Source organism: Argiope bruennichi, chromosome X2 (genome assembly GCF_947563725.1).
Source record: "Argiope bruennichi chromosome X2, qqArgBrue1.1, whole genome shotgun sequence".
NCBI lineage: Eukaryota > Metazoa > Arthropoda > Arachnida > Araneae > Araneidae > Argiope > Argiope bruennichi.
Genome location: NC_079163.1, coordinates 94,079,936 through 94,095,295, shown reverse-complemented (window position 1 = coordinate 94,095,295; position 15,360 = coordinate 94,079,936). Strand labels below are relative to the sequence as shown.

General features: G+C 27.1%; 1 protein-coding gene across 1 annotated transcript in view; it reads left to right on the top strand.

Moving 5' to 3' along the window:
- The first annotated feature begins 5,279 nt into the window (after positions 1–5,279).
- The window catches only part of LOC129960880 (uncharacterized), a 38,893-nt gene continuing 28,812 nt past the window's right edge, over positions 5,280–15,360 (top strand). The window contains exons 1-4 of the mRNA XM_056074591.1: positions 5,280–5,331; positions 7,697–9,754; positions 11,126–11,309; positions 14,467–14,724. Coding sequence (XP_055930566.1) covers positions 7,700–9,754; positions 11,126–11,309; positions 14,467–14,724 — 2,497 coding nt within the window. The 5' untranslated portion in view covers positions 5,280–5,331; positions 7,697–7,699. The remainder of the gene's footprint in view (positions 5,332–7,696; positions 9,755–11,125; positions 11,310–14,466; positions 14,725–15,360) is intronic.

The window sequence follows — 15,360 nt, the reverse complement described above, 5'->3', positions numbered from 1 at the left end:
GTAACGGGAATTCTTTAATCAAATCAAAACTCATGAAAATCAAATCATTAAAGAGTTAATCAACTATGCTCACTGCAATGGCAAAATATACATTCCCTTATTCTACTTTTTAACGGACATTGCTATTAAAATCATCCTAACATCTTCCCAAATGAATTGCTTTAATTTCAACCGTTTCTCCTCATTTTAAACGCCAATAAGAAATCATTTTATTTTTCTATTTCCATTCTGGGAGATTTCATATTGTTTTTCCTCTGCTACTATTAATCTCGAGACGAGTTAAAGTGTTAAGGCGCTATGACCCTTCGCATAACTAATGCAAGCAGTTTGTTTTAAAATTAGAAAGAAAAAAAAATTGTAAGAACATAACATTATTTTATAAAATCATTTTAAGATTCGGGAAACAAAATGATAGCAATAGCATGTTTTTGGAAAACTATTTTTCTAAAGGAAATCGCTTAAAGAATTGGTTAAGTGTATGTAACATTATTTCTATTTTTGTGATTCTAATTTCAATCTGTCTTTGAGAATTAAAAATCTTCCAAATGATTCTACTATAAACATATCCAATATTACAATTTCAAATTAAATTAAAATAATAAAATGCTATAATTTCAAGCTCCAACATGAATGTCTGTTAATATTTTATCACAGAATTGCAAAACTAGAGGTAACGCAGAATAAAGCAGAGGCGCTCCTGTCGTCTCCGATCATTTTCTTCTCGTTGGGCAGGCGCTGCAGCGTCTCTCGGTCTAGAAAGTTAATTCTAAATAATTTCCCGAAGAAATGTAGCGATTAATGCGTTACCTCCAGAAGTATATCCTATCAAAATAAACAAACAATACTAAAGCTTCACATTAACTTTACATGGTTTCGAGTTCTTGATTAAGTTCAGTCAGAAAAATAGACTGAGTTGTATGCATTCGTAACTTATAAGACGCAGTTTAAGGTCAATAAATTTGAGGCATCATTTAAGAGAAAATAAAAACAATTTAATATTGAACAATTTTTGAATAAATAAATGTTCCTAGTATAACCAAACCTATAAATTACAGTATTCATTCTTTTAAACAAGAAAGTCTTCTGCAAAGAAAGATATTTAATTAATAACTTTTATCTGCAAACAAACACACCACTACAAGAATAAGAATTGTAAGTTCATATTTTTTTTCATCGCTCGTACATTTCATAAAACTGCGTGGCAAGTTTTACTACTTTATCAAATAACAGAGCGGTACGTCCGCGCTAGGGATAAAAAAAAGGAAGGTGAATAGATGCCTGTAGTTGAAGAGTACTACATTTTATTGAGGATAAATTTTGCGATTCAGACGGCAGCTTTGCATTTATAAATAATTGAAAATATTTCAAATTGCTAATATTAAATTATTAATTTGTGCTTCCGCTTTGGCATAAATTTCCATTTAATAATGATATTATTAAAAAAAGAATATTAATAAAGATGATTAATAAAAGTTTAGTTATATTCTAATAAGTAAATTAATTATTTATATAATTAAACATTTTTTAAATAAATTATTCTCCATAGAAATAATTATTTTGTTCAAATATATGTTATTATTTTTTAATGATTAAGTAATTTTTTTTTTTACTATATTTTAAATATTTAGTGTCGTTAGTTTCGTTGCGTTCTCTTCTTTACATTGTATTGAATAATTATTCCTCGTATTATTTTCAAACTTTTTTAGCAATTAATCTCTTCCTTTTCAATTCATGTTTCGGTATAAAACTGACATCAATGTTGACAAAAGAACTGAAAGTTAAAATTTTTTTATATGAATAAAGTACTGTAAAGATGACATAAAAAAATACAAAACTATAGGAATGGGCTTACATTGTCCCTGTTCCAGTTATATCTATGTAATCTTTAGGCTTCCTTTATTCATTATAATGATATTTTTGTGTGTTTCTTTTCGGAAATTAGGCTGAAATACTGAGATAAATTGGGGGGAGGTCTAAAATTTGAATAGAATTAGGAGTAACAAGTTACATTAAAAAAAAATTAAACATCAAATCAACTAAATATAAACGTCTATACTCTGCTATTCCTTTCTGTGGCATAAAAGAAAATAAAAAGTTTTGTATTATTTAACAGAAAAAAAAGTTAGATAAATAGGGAAACAATATAGTTTAAAACAATAAAGTGATTGACTTGGAAAATGGTAGGAAATTATATTGTGAGAAAAAATAATGTATATAGATGAGATTTTTCAGACTTGAATCACTGAGCAAAAAATGTTAATAAATAATATCAATATTATAGGATTTTTTTTTTAATGATTTGTGCTACTTTGAACTAAATATTTCATTCTTCTTGAGAAAAATGGTAGAATGCACATCAAGAATGCATCTTTTTAATTAGATTTGTATGGAAATTTGGAGAAGAGTGCCAATTCATTTATCATTCTCATCACTTGACTGCAATTGAAAATTACGAAGTCTATCTCAAAACAATCATCATGTTGGACGAATTTCAAAATCGGATATTCATCAAATTAAACTAACTCGGTAATTGGAAATATCTCGGGTACAGGATATTACGTTTTCTTCATAATCTAATTACATGACAACTTCTGCTTTGGACATTTGTTAGAGTATACCTTGAAATCAAAATTTATAGAGTTTCCACTTGAATAGTTCCATCTTCTGGAGTTGTTTATAGATTATGTCTTTTAGCATTGAATTTTATATCTACGCATGATTTGATTTTAAATCATAATTTTAAAAATCTAATCATCTCATTGATTGTAACATTGAAGGTTAGGGGATTAATTTATGGAATACGATATAACCACTCAAATTTCTTATCATTTTGTTTAGAAAATACTTAATAAGTTAAATTTTTATTGATATTTCTTAATAATATGCATTTGCTTTTTAAAAATCATTTTTTAAAGTCTGTAACTTTTTGTGAAACTACGAGATTTGAAATTTATTTAGCAAAACTGATATTCTCATTTTAAGAAACATAAAGCTGCGGGCTATAAGAGAATTTCGCGTATTATAAAATTTCTATAAGCATGATTTTAATATTACATTATACTAGCTGCAGTACCCGTGGCCCCATCAACATTAATTTGTTTGAAAATAAGGCAAAAAACATATTCTTCGTTTAACAGCTTTCGATATTCTTAAAATCGATCCTTTAAGATTCTGTGTAGTAATTAATTAATAACTACACTAAAGCTTTAGGATAACCGACAACTTTAGCTTTGCCATATGGTACATAATAATGTAATAAAAACTAACAAACTTATCAAGTAAAATAAAATCTTATTTTATGAACTCAACTTGGAAAAAAAAAAAAAAAAAACATCAATAAATAAAGAGATGACATTTGCTGATTTCAGAATTTAATTGTGAAGTATTTGAACTCGAAGTTCTTAACCTCCGATCTCAAAATCGGTGAGAGAAAATACAAAGCAAGAACAATTACATGGAATATTTTGATTGCAGAGAAAAATAGAAACTTCAAAATACCTAATAAAAATTGAAGATTTGTAGATGCGAGGAAAATAAATATATTTTGAAAAGTAGGGACGGGGAATGGAGAAAAAAATCCTTAAACAGAAGTTCCGCAAAAGCAGTTCAAGGATGGTGTCATGCCTGGCAAAAAGGAATGACATGTCAACTGAATGCGTAACAATTTTTTAATCAAAGGGACCTAAACACGAGACAAAAATAATAAGTCAAACAGTTAAAGAAATTGCAATAATTTTAAAATAATAGTGTTTAATTTCTTTATGTGCATATTTTTGCTTTTATTCTATGTATTAAAAGTAAAAATAAAAATTTCTTTAGAAAATAATTAAATATTAACATTGGCAGAAATGCGCAAAGGTGAACCAGTTTTAACATTTTCATATCCCCGCACAAATTTTGTTTAAATTGGCTTTGGAGACTGATTAAAAATGAGAGGAAATTCGCATGAGAATGGAATTGATGTCACTATGACGCTACAATTTTTGTTTTAATTTTAAGATAGTATAAACGTTTTTTTTTTTTTTTTTTTTTTTTTTTTTTGTGTGTGTGTGTGTGTGTGTGTGTGCATTCAAAAGTAGAAAGTTTAGAAATGGAAATCTAAAATGGTAAAACTAGAAATGGAAATGTACTCAATAGAGAAAAACTATTATGTGCAAATACTTGTCAAGTTATACACACCCTCCAATAATCATTACTTAAAAAGTTATAGTCACAGTCAAATTATTTCATTCCAAATAAATTTTCCTGAGTTATTAAACGGGTAATTCGTAGCTCGTGATTTTGAAAATCTAGTCTAAATTCTTAAAAAATAAATAAAAACCCATGGAATTTTAAGAGAATTATTTATTGATAATCTTCATAATAATTGGTGAATTTGGAATATTTTCTTTTATCTATTTTAATATATATAAAGTTTAATATATATAAGGCTCGTTACAGAGAGTAATTTCAATACAAATATTAAATTAAAAGCTCTAAATATAATAGTAGGATTAAAATAATAACTATTCTAATAAGTGGTAAAAAAATAAGTAATAGCACTTTGAGAAGGATTTTCATAATACTTCTCATAAATAACATTTTTAAGAAATTGAAGGTCCTCTTTTAAATGCTATAGCCTTTTACTAAAATTCTGAGATTCTCTATTTTTATTTCTATCTTTTCTAATAATAAATATGATTTTTGTATCTTTTGACGACAATCTACTGGCCAGGTCGTTTCACCCAGAGCTATTTAATTTGTCATGTTTGTATTTTGGAGAGGGAGGAATGCAGACTTCAGGGCAATTTTTTTGGATATTTTGATTAGAATTTTAATTAACTAAAAATAAGCAAAATTTTGACATTGTAAGACTCTCTCCTCTGCTCCCAACGACGAAGGTTGCAAGTCAGTCAGGAGGGGAAAGGTCACATGGTATCCGAGGGGGTGAAACCAAGAGAGGGGCGAAGAGCAATTGCCGCATACCGCATTTTTATTGCGCATGCCGGCTCACGAATGGTTTACCTGAGAGAACCATGTAGTGAAATAGGTAGGTTACCGGCACAAGCCAAGAATCGATTCTCCAGCTATCCTCCTCCATCCAACAGGTAGGTTCAAACCAATCTTTCAGGTGTCAAAAAATAAAGGACTTTACTAAATCGCTCTTGAGGACAGACATTAACTAACGAGCTACTATTCTGTCGATTTTCTCTATGTAACTTTTCCCCTCGGAGCAGGCCCTAGACGTTTCTGTTGTTTTCACTGCTGTTCAAGGTAAATAGCAGAGAAACGAACGTGCGGCTATCAACAAGAGATTTGATTACTTTTGTTTGTTTCTTTCCTCAGTATAAGGTACTGAAAACAAATTTCAATAATGATAAATATGCAGACTTTTAAACTTTCAATTCACTTCGTGCATTGGCCAGTCTTTAGATTGGATTTTTGATTTTTCCGTTAAGGGATCTCATAAATCAAAAGACTATTTTAGCCGTTTTGGTTGATTCTGGCTGATTTTAAGTTTCTTGTGATATTAGTGTTTTGAATTTGTTAAACCGGCACAGACCAATAACACGTTCTGGAGCAAACGCCGCAGAACAAATCTTCAACTCTCCATCCAAGACTGACAAATAAAAATGTTTGAAAGTTTTGTTCAGTTCTACAAAATTTTGGTTTTATTTAAAATGAATTTAACTATCTACCACCAAGGTAGAGTTTGATATATTTGAATCATATAAGTAACTGGTCAAGTTGCAAATCATATCTCAAAACTGATATACTTGGATTGTATATGTTATAAAATTGTTATGTAAAAACAAATAATCAGTAGCCATATATATAAGCAAACATAAAGTCTTTTATATATTCAAAACTTTTTAAAATATTATTTAATAGGGCTGTGCACTTCAGCTGTAGAATTCATAAATATTCTTATATTACTGTCAGCATAATTTTTAGTTTCGAATTCAATAGCAAATTTTATGGATTTCTATTGTTTTGGCAGCAATAAAGGGATTTATGTTTATAATTCTTTTACAGAGAAATTATTTCATATTACCAGTGATATGTAGTGGGTACATAAGGTAAATATTTTCTGGATATTTACTCAAGGTCTGAAAAAATAACTAAAATCAGGTTACTTATGCAAAAAAAAAAAGAAAAAAAAAGAGTAAGTTGGTGATTATTTCTTATTTCAAGCTGAAACATAAAGTTTATGTATACATATATACATATTTAAATATTATGCTCTGTTTCTAATATTTTTTTAATTAAAGCTTTGTCCAAATTATTAAAGAAACTGCTATCAAGATACAGAATAAAATATTCTTGAATTTAAATGAGATGTAAATATAATTGAAAATTTTCTTTATTTGAAACAATGACATTCATAAATAATTTTTAACATTGTTTATGTTATGTTGAAAAAATAATACACAGTCTAGAACCAAAAGTAAAATTATCAAATGATTAAATTGAATAATGCATAAATTCATTTAGTCAATAAGTAGTTCATGAAATATCTTTTTTGAATGTAAAAAATTATTAATATTGAGTAATACAGCATGGTGTACATATTACTGTAATCATAATTTATATTGATTTCTCATTTATGTGGGTAATTTTTTATACAGATTTTTTTGACTTCCCAAATGGCTAAGATAATATAAAAAATTTTGCTTTTAACATAACTTGCTTATGTAATTCTTTACATTTATAGAATATTATAAGGAAGAGATGTTTTATCCAGTTCCACATTTGCTAAATAAAATGTATTTTATTTTCTGTTTGAAGGTTTTGCAAACTATGGTCTATGTACATTTAATGGAACATTATATTCTATTTTTATACAAAGCATTTTAATGATTGTAAATGAATGTCTTTATTACAGTTTGTTTTAAACTTTTTTTATCATGTCCATTTATGTGTATGTTGCTTGCAGTTATTGATTAAAAAGAAGAGATGAATATAAATATATTTCTGACAAAGTAAAAGAAAAAAAAAAATATGCTTCCATATCTTTGCAAAACCGGATTTTTAACAATGCTGTTAATTAAAATAAAAATAGGACCCAATTGGACTTTAAACCTGACCTATGAAGAAAAAGCCTGATATATTGGAACTGATTGCGTTGAAATCCAATCACATAATTTTTCATTAATAATAGGTATTAGTATTTGTTAATATTACATACTATTTTTTTTTCAATATGTAGTATATAAACAATATTTTTTATAATGTAAATGTTTCATTTGCAATTATAATTATATGATATAAATTTAAAATATTTTATTCTTTGATTATAAAGTCTCCATTTCAAATTGGTTAATTTTTTTAATCAGAAAATATTTTTATGATGCCTGATATATTTTTGATGCAAATCTTATATATTTTTTGAAGCAATTTTATTTACATGATGCAAAATTCAAAAAGGCTAAGACTTTGATTTTTGCTGATATGGGAAAAAGAACATAAGGTTAAAGAATGCCAGAAATAGTTTCATTACATTCCTTAAAACAGTTTATTATATCGGATAACAAGTTATCATGTATTTTGCTAACAATATTTATATTTAAATATTAGTAATTAGTATGATGTAATAGTGGCTATTTGAGTTTTTTAATCTATTTATTGCATGTGTTTTTTTCCTTATGTAACATTTTTTTTTTTTTTTTTTTTACCTCGTACACAATAAAGCCCACTTATATATTTGTTTTTGTAGATAATGGCTAACCAGACCTTGAACTTGGAATTTCTATGGCTACTCAACAGAGAAGATTCTTTAGAAGTGAATAAAATTATTGATGCTAGTTCAGGTGATAATTCTCTGAAACCTTCTGGACCTTTGTTAAAATTAAAAAAAGATCTATCTAGCTTTTGTGGGTTTCCAATTTTTTTAAAAGATTGTAAGAAAAGGGACAAATTTGCTGAATCTAACAAATCTGATGAGAAAAAAAGTACAAATGAATATTCATTATTTAATCTAGAATTTCTTTTTCATGTCTTTTGCTCAATTGACCTGGAAACGAATCCAGAAGTTGATTTTAGACGATTTGTAAATCTGTTTTATTCTTCCAAACATGGCAATCTTGCTTCAGATGTATACTTGAGATCTACTTCTGCTCCTTTGTCTATTGAAAATAAGATTTCTACTCACACTCATGATATTGATGTTATAAAATTTTCACTTGGTAATTTTGTAGGACTAAATAAATTTTATGAACGTTTTGATAGTAGCATTTCTGTTGAAAAAGATAAATATAAAATAACTCAAGTTAAGCTTTCATTAATACATGATTACAGGAAACTCATTTTGTATTTTTGCGTGGGCAAAATTTGCTCCGCTAGAAAACGTAATAAAAACACCCATAATTGGTATAAATTTGAACTGCAATATTCATCTATTTATTCCATTATAATTTCAAAATGTGATGGTTTAACATTATATTTACGATTGTTGCTACCACCATTAATGTATTCTATGATCCAAGATGATAGTGAAGAGGAAGATTGTCCACCTTACCATGAAATTGATTGTACAACAACTTGGTTCAGAGCTGTTGATCTCTATGAAAATTGTCCTTCTGATCTGAAAAAAGAATTCTCTATGAATACTGTTCTAAAACTTGATTTACTGAGAGAAACTTATGATTTTATATTTCCGTCAGTAATGTACTGCACAGACATTCAACTCTTCTTTGCACCAGTCTATGTTATTAGGAGCACAATTCCTCCTGTGACTTTAACATTTTCCTTGAATTCAAAATGTAATAAAAATGAAAAGAAGCAGAAAAAAGAAGATAAAGTAGCTGAAGAAAAGTGGAAAAAAGAAGAGTTTGAGTGTTTTTATGCCTTACAGTGTCTTCTGAATCACAGTTTTGAAATAAATGATCAACTTGTCTGTAGACAAGAAAGTGACATTGCAAAATTATTCATGAAAGATAAAAGGAAAGAAAATCCTATTGCTTTAAGTCGTGCACTCTATCAGATTTTTGATTCTATTACCAAAAGAAATGTAATAATATTTATGGAATCTCTACAATATTTGTATGATTGTTTTAAAAAAGAAGAACCAAAAATGGTTCTTAATGATTTTTCTTCTGAGAAGCAAAGCCATTTGCTTTTAATTAAACGAGCTATTCTTACACCAACTCATGTGATTCTGCTACCACCTCAACCAGCTTTAACAAGTCGAGCTTTATGTGATTGTGAATTTGATTATTCTTTGAAACTATCAATTAAAGATGTAAATATGGACTTCATTCATTATTCTCTCAAACCTTATGGAGTTGATCCCATGGAATGCCAGCGAAATTTTTTCAATAATCATTACAAAAGTACTTTGCTTAAAGGATTCAGTATAGGTAAACGCAAATACAAATATGTTGGTAGTTCAACTAGTCAGTTAAAAGGTCGTAGATTGTGGTTTTATGCTCAAGATAGTAAAGGCAGGACATCTGATGACTTAAGAAAACAGTTTGGGTCATTAGAAAAAATCCGCTTCGTGCCACAATATATGGCTCGTATTGGACAAACATTCTCCCAGTCTATGGGACACATTCAAGTCCCACAACATTGGACTAATGTAAAAAATCCGGATGATGATATTGAAGGAGATGCTATCACCGAATTTCTTATATTTTATGACAAAAAAACCAGAAAACCAAATAATGAAGATTTTGAAGTAGAGGACAAAGTTGAGGAAAATCCAACTGAGAAAGTTGACCGCTATAATTTTTCTGATGGTATTGGCAGAATATCACCCATGCTTGCTGATGAGGTAAATGATTTTGAAATGCGTAAATTTTCTATAAATAAAAATACTTTCATAATTTTTTATGAAAATATACCGTTAAACACATTTTATTTTATCATAAACTTAATGGAATGATTTTTCATATATTGATTAATATAATTACATAGAAGATATTTTATTTATTTAACTATAAATAAATTTTCAAAGAGTTACCAAAGCTATTAAATTTCAATGCTAGTTGTATAAAGAAAAATGACAATAAATGTCACATTTTTTTAGGACATTATAAAATATTTTGTCTACTTTAGATTTTTCAATTTAGTGTGTAAAAAAATAGACTGTGGGGATTCAAATATGAATTTGCATTATACAACAATATTAGATTTTATATTTAATATACTAATGTGTCAAAAATATATGAAATGTTAAAAAAAAAGTAAAGAAATTTTTTTAATAACAATTTTTGCATAATGTACGAGTTTGTTCTTATTTGCAAAATGTATGAAAATCACAAAAATAAAGTTTGAAATTAAGACTGTAATCATGAACTATATACCAGATCCTTGATGTCATTGGTAAATGGCATCATAACCTGATTACAATTTAAAAGATTTCTGACATGTTAACTATGGCTATGATAAATGCACCATTATCTTTGGGAAAAGGGTTTGTGTTTATAGGATTTATGAATGCTCTCTTAGAAAATAATATTCAAGGCAGGATAGGTTCTTTGATCCTGCAAGCCAAATATTGTCGATTCTTAGACTTTTATATTTGTGTTTACATCACCTAATACACCACTGTTCATATTGTATGCATGTTGACCAGCATTATAGCTGAAAATAGATGGGCCTTTGTTGTGCTGGAGCCATAATTTATGAGAGAATGACTGAGGATATGTTATCCATCTAAAGGTAAAGGCAAAACTACCTGAAATATTTAGTAGTTTAGTCTGTCCAAACCAACATGCTTGGGTTGCAAATTTATTAAATAGTGCCCTGCAATACCAAGTCAGCTTTTTACCAGAATTTATTTATGATTTTAAATATTCTTTTATAAAAATACTAATTTAAAAAAAATTATTTCAATAAGTTATTTATGAATTTTATAATTCTTAATTTTCTGTTTGTTTAGACAGAATTTCTTCAGTTATTTATTTTAGGAAATGAGAATCTGTGAAGTGCACTCGTTCATTGATGCAAGATTAAATTTTGAATTTAGTCTGAACTTATTCATAAATAAAGCAAATAGATTATTAGTAGATTAATAATTTATACAATAAATAGCTGTTTATTATTTAAAAAAATTAATAATACATAATTTTTTATTTCTATTTTTGGATTAAAAGTAGTATTTGGTATAATTAATAAAAAAATAAATGTTTTTCTGTTTCAGGTGTACAAAGAGCTAGAAGTACTTGATCAGAGACCATCAGCCATGCAAATCCGTTATGCAGGCTGCAAAGGTATGCTGGTTGTTGATCCTACACTACAAGGGAAAGATATTAAATTTCGCAAAAGTATGAAGGAATTTGATTCGGATAATGACTCTTTGGAAATTTTGAAATTTAGTGAGAAACGTAAGCATGTGCAATTTTTTTTTTCACTGGCTTTTCTTCATAAGATACTTATTAAGATTTTCTGCTTGATTTCTTTCTTTAATTATCTATTGCTGTGATAAAAATATCAAAATGAAGTGCTTGATTATGTAAGAAACTGCTGCAACCCTTTAATACCCATCTTAGTTTTAAGCATAGATTTCTGCAAATTTCTTTAAAATTATCTTAAAAGCATCAACATTAAAATAATTGTGAAGTAAAATTATTCTTTTCAGCATTTTTTTAATCATATATTTCTAAATAAGTTAATTTTTGTATAAGCTGAGAGTGCATTTTTTTTTCTTCAAAAATTTACCCATTCTCGAAATTTTCTGACATTAATAAAGAATTCATGAAAGTCAAAATATTGTAAAGTAGTAAAATGGATGGAATAATTTCTGATCAAGTCACTATAAAGTAAAACACGAAATGCTGATGGCAGCATTTAAATTCTCTACTCTATCGGAAGCTAAAACATTCTTTCCATTCATTTGCTGTCTTCTGTATAATCTATTGTATCTTTGGTAATCATGTTTTCTATGCTTTTTTGTTTGTTTGTTTCTTTATCTGAAAGATAATTGAAAAGAGAAAATTATATATGGCAGATTGCTAATTATAGGTTATCACATTTATCTAAAATTCTAACTACAGTTTTGGTATTTTTCCATTAGCCAGGAACAAATTTTGCAGACATCACTTATTTTGTTTTGGCAATGAGAATCAGTTTTGAAAATTAAATAACTCATTTTCACAAAAAGAATAACTTATTTAAATTTTTTCTTAAGTAATATAAACTATATATAGAGAAAAAGTGTTATATTTATCAATAATTATTAATTTTTCATTGGCATCCATTTAAGAGAAAAGTTTTTTTTTTTTTTTTTTTTTTTTTTTGTGAGATTACCAGATCCATGTATGCATTGACCCCTGTAATATAACTTTAGAAAAACTTCTGAAAATTTTTAGCTTGTAGAAATATATATTTAATTTTAAACATGGAAATATACAATATTTGGTTTTGTCGAAAGCTTTTAAAAAATTGGTGTAAAGGCATTACAACATTTTTAAAAAATAAATATGCATAAAAATCTATCTAAACTTTAGAATTTCTTGTATTAATATCTCAAAAATAAATAATGCAAAAAAAAAAAAAAAATGAGGACATTTTGATTTGCAAATCTAGCTAATAGTTATTATATGGCAGGTAAATATATATATATATATATATATTCAGAAGTTTGGGAATAAATAAGAAAAAGTGAATAAATAAAAATAGATGCAATGCAATGCTTTCAGTTTAACCATAAAAATGAAACGTGTCTGTCTTTTAAATAGGATATTGTGCATTAATAGATTAAACTAATTAATAATAAAATAGAATGTAGAAATTTCTTTTTTTATTTCTTTTTTAATTATTATTATTTCAGAAGTGAAAATGCCTAGTAAAAGTTTGCTTTTCACTTATTGTGAAATTGTTGGAGTAATATTTATTTGGAATTGCTTATCATTTTATAATAAGTAATCCACAAATGTCTGGTTTAAAATTTCTAAGTTGTAAAAAAACATTTTACGGAAGTGCATTTGTTTTTTCAAAAATATATTGTGTATTTCTCTTGCTTGATTACAAAGAAATGCATAAAACTATAAATGACTTAAGAAGGAATTTATTTATCAATGCAATTCAGTATTATTTATTTAAAATAGGTTTTCTTGGATAGGCAATTAATTTCTCATTTTGCTTTACTTTCTTTTTTCTTTCTCTCTTTTTCTTCACATTCATAAAAATTTGGCTGTTTCACTTTACAAAGTTTCATGAAGATATATTTGTCACAGTGAAATTTGTATAAATTTTGGAACTGGATAGATGTTAAAAGTGTTGTTTTATGTGAATTGTAAAATTAAGGTCAAGTTCATTTTCATCAAATGTTTTATATATTTTAATCCATTAATGTTAATTTGCAGTAAAATCTGAAAAGAATTTTAAAATCTTTTGAAATAAATAGAATGTAATATTTGATATTAAAAGCTTTTTTGAAATCCTGTTTAACCACATAGCTGATTTGTCTGTACATCATATGTTCATCAAGCTACTATATTTCGAAAATTGCTAATGAAAATTAAATAATCCAAATATGCTATAATTTGATATAAGAATAGTGATTAACATCCATTAGCATGTTAAATTAATTGTAAAGTTAATATTAGTTGAATCAAAAACACAATATATTTCAAAAATTATGCAGTAAAGAAATATTCATAATTATATAATTTAAAAATAAACAGTTAAGTGGTTAATAGCAGGAACATCACATACTTGTAAAAATATTTTAGGAACTGTTATGCATCCTATATCCCCTAAAAATAATATGTAATCTGTGATTTTTAATTGTACATCAGAACCTTATTTACCAGACTTTATATAATTTACAGTTTCTATTAACCAAGTTAGTGCAAGAAAATCAAACTACATTTTGCATTGAAGTAATTGAATTTTAATGAAAAGGTGTCATAGTTAATTTTACTTTCAATTTTAGCAGAGTGAAAGCTTGAAAAACTTTCGCCAAGCCAGCCACCCAAATAAATGTCATGATTGTGAATGTAATATGATATTCTTTGCAAGTTAGAAAAAATATACACATGCACATAGTACAATTTTTATGCAGTTGCTTATGAGTGTGAGCAAATTCCACTTTTAGTATGGTGAAATGTCTCACCTTATTGAATAGTTTTTTTTTTAGAACACTTTTAAATAATTATTGTGGAGATGCAAAAGGAGCAAAAACCAGTAATTTTTGCTATTTCTCTAATCAAAATAAAAAAAAAGGGAAGATGCATTAAATAAATTTGATAATTAATAAAAATTTATTAAAATGCAAATATGTGTAATATTATAATTTCAATAAGCAATTTTAGAGACTTTACCTAAAGAAAAGATCTGGAATTTTTTGTCTATTATTTGAGTTTTCAATTATCCGAAATAATTATAACCCAATCAGTGGTATTTGTTTTTAGGTGATTATGACTGCCGTACTGGATGAAAAAAAAATTTTTTTGTCTTCCTTACTTAAATTTTATATAACTTGTTACTAAAAACTTTTATAAAATTCATGTTTCACTTTTTTTCTTCTTTTAATTAAAGGATCTTGTTTCCTGAATCGTCCCTTCATTACCATTTTGGAGCAGTTAGGTGTAAGCAAAGAAGTATTTCTTAAACTTCAAAAAGAAATGATTCAGAAGCATATCTTCAGTATGTTCCATGAATATGAAGCATGTGAATTTCTCAACAGTTATTCTTCCCTTCGTTTTGACTTTTTGAGCATGCACAGGGCTGGAATTCATTTTACTGAGGATCCATTTTTTCGTTCCATGATTTACCCTTTGTTCCAAAAGCAGATGGGTACGTAATCCCTTTTTCCTTCCCTCCTTTTTTTGGATATGTTTATAGAGTGAATCAAAATCACTAGCCTCATTTCAAAGCATTACTTTGAAAACAGTAGTTGTCCATGAAATCCTAGTAACCCTTATGGACACACACACACAAATGGATAGCCCTTCTATGTACAAGTTGCATTTATCATGTAACATATATTCTGTAATGATCCATCTATACACCATAATTTTCATGGTAAAGGATAATGCAGTTCCACGGATGATGCTTGTTATACAACAGTTTTTAGCTATCAGGTGTAAAGTGATTTGTTTCATAAGATGCCATCAACAGTGAAATTCAAGAATGTATGTTTCATGATAATTCATGCACAAAAATGTTTTTTATTTTCTTTTTATCTGCTAGGAGTAGTGGGACTTTTTTACCAATCTTTATTTCATATGAAGCTTTGATATTCTGTTATTATTTGAAATATATGTTCATCAAAGCATTATGTGTTCAAATTTTAATTGCAAACCAAAACATTATTATCAATATGCATTAATATTGTAAAATGGCATGCATAAAATCTGTAATACAGTTCTTGCCAGTCTTTCTGAAGTATGGCTGTATCAATACTAATAATATCAGCTGCGTATTAATACT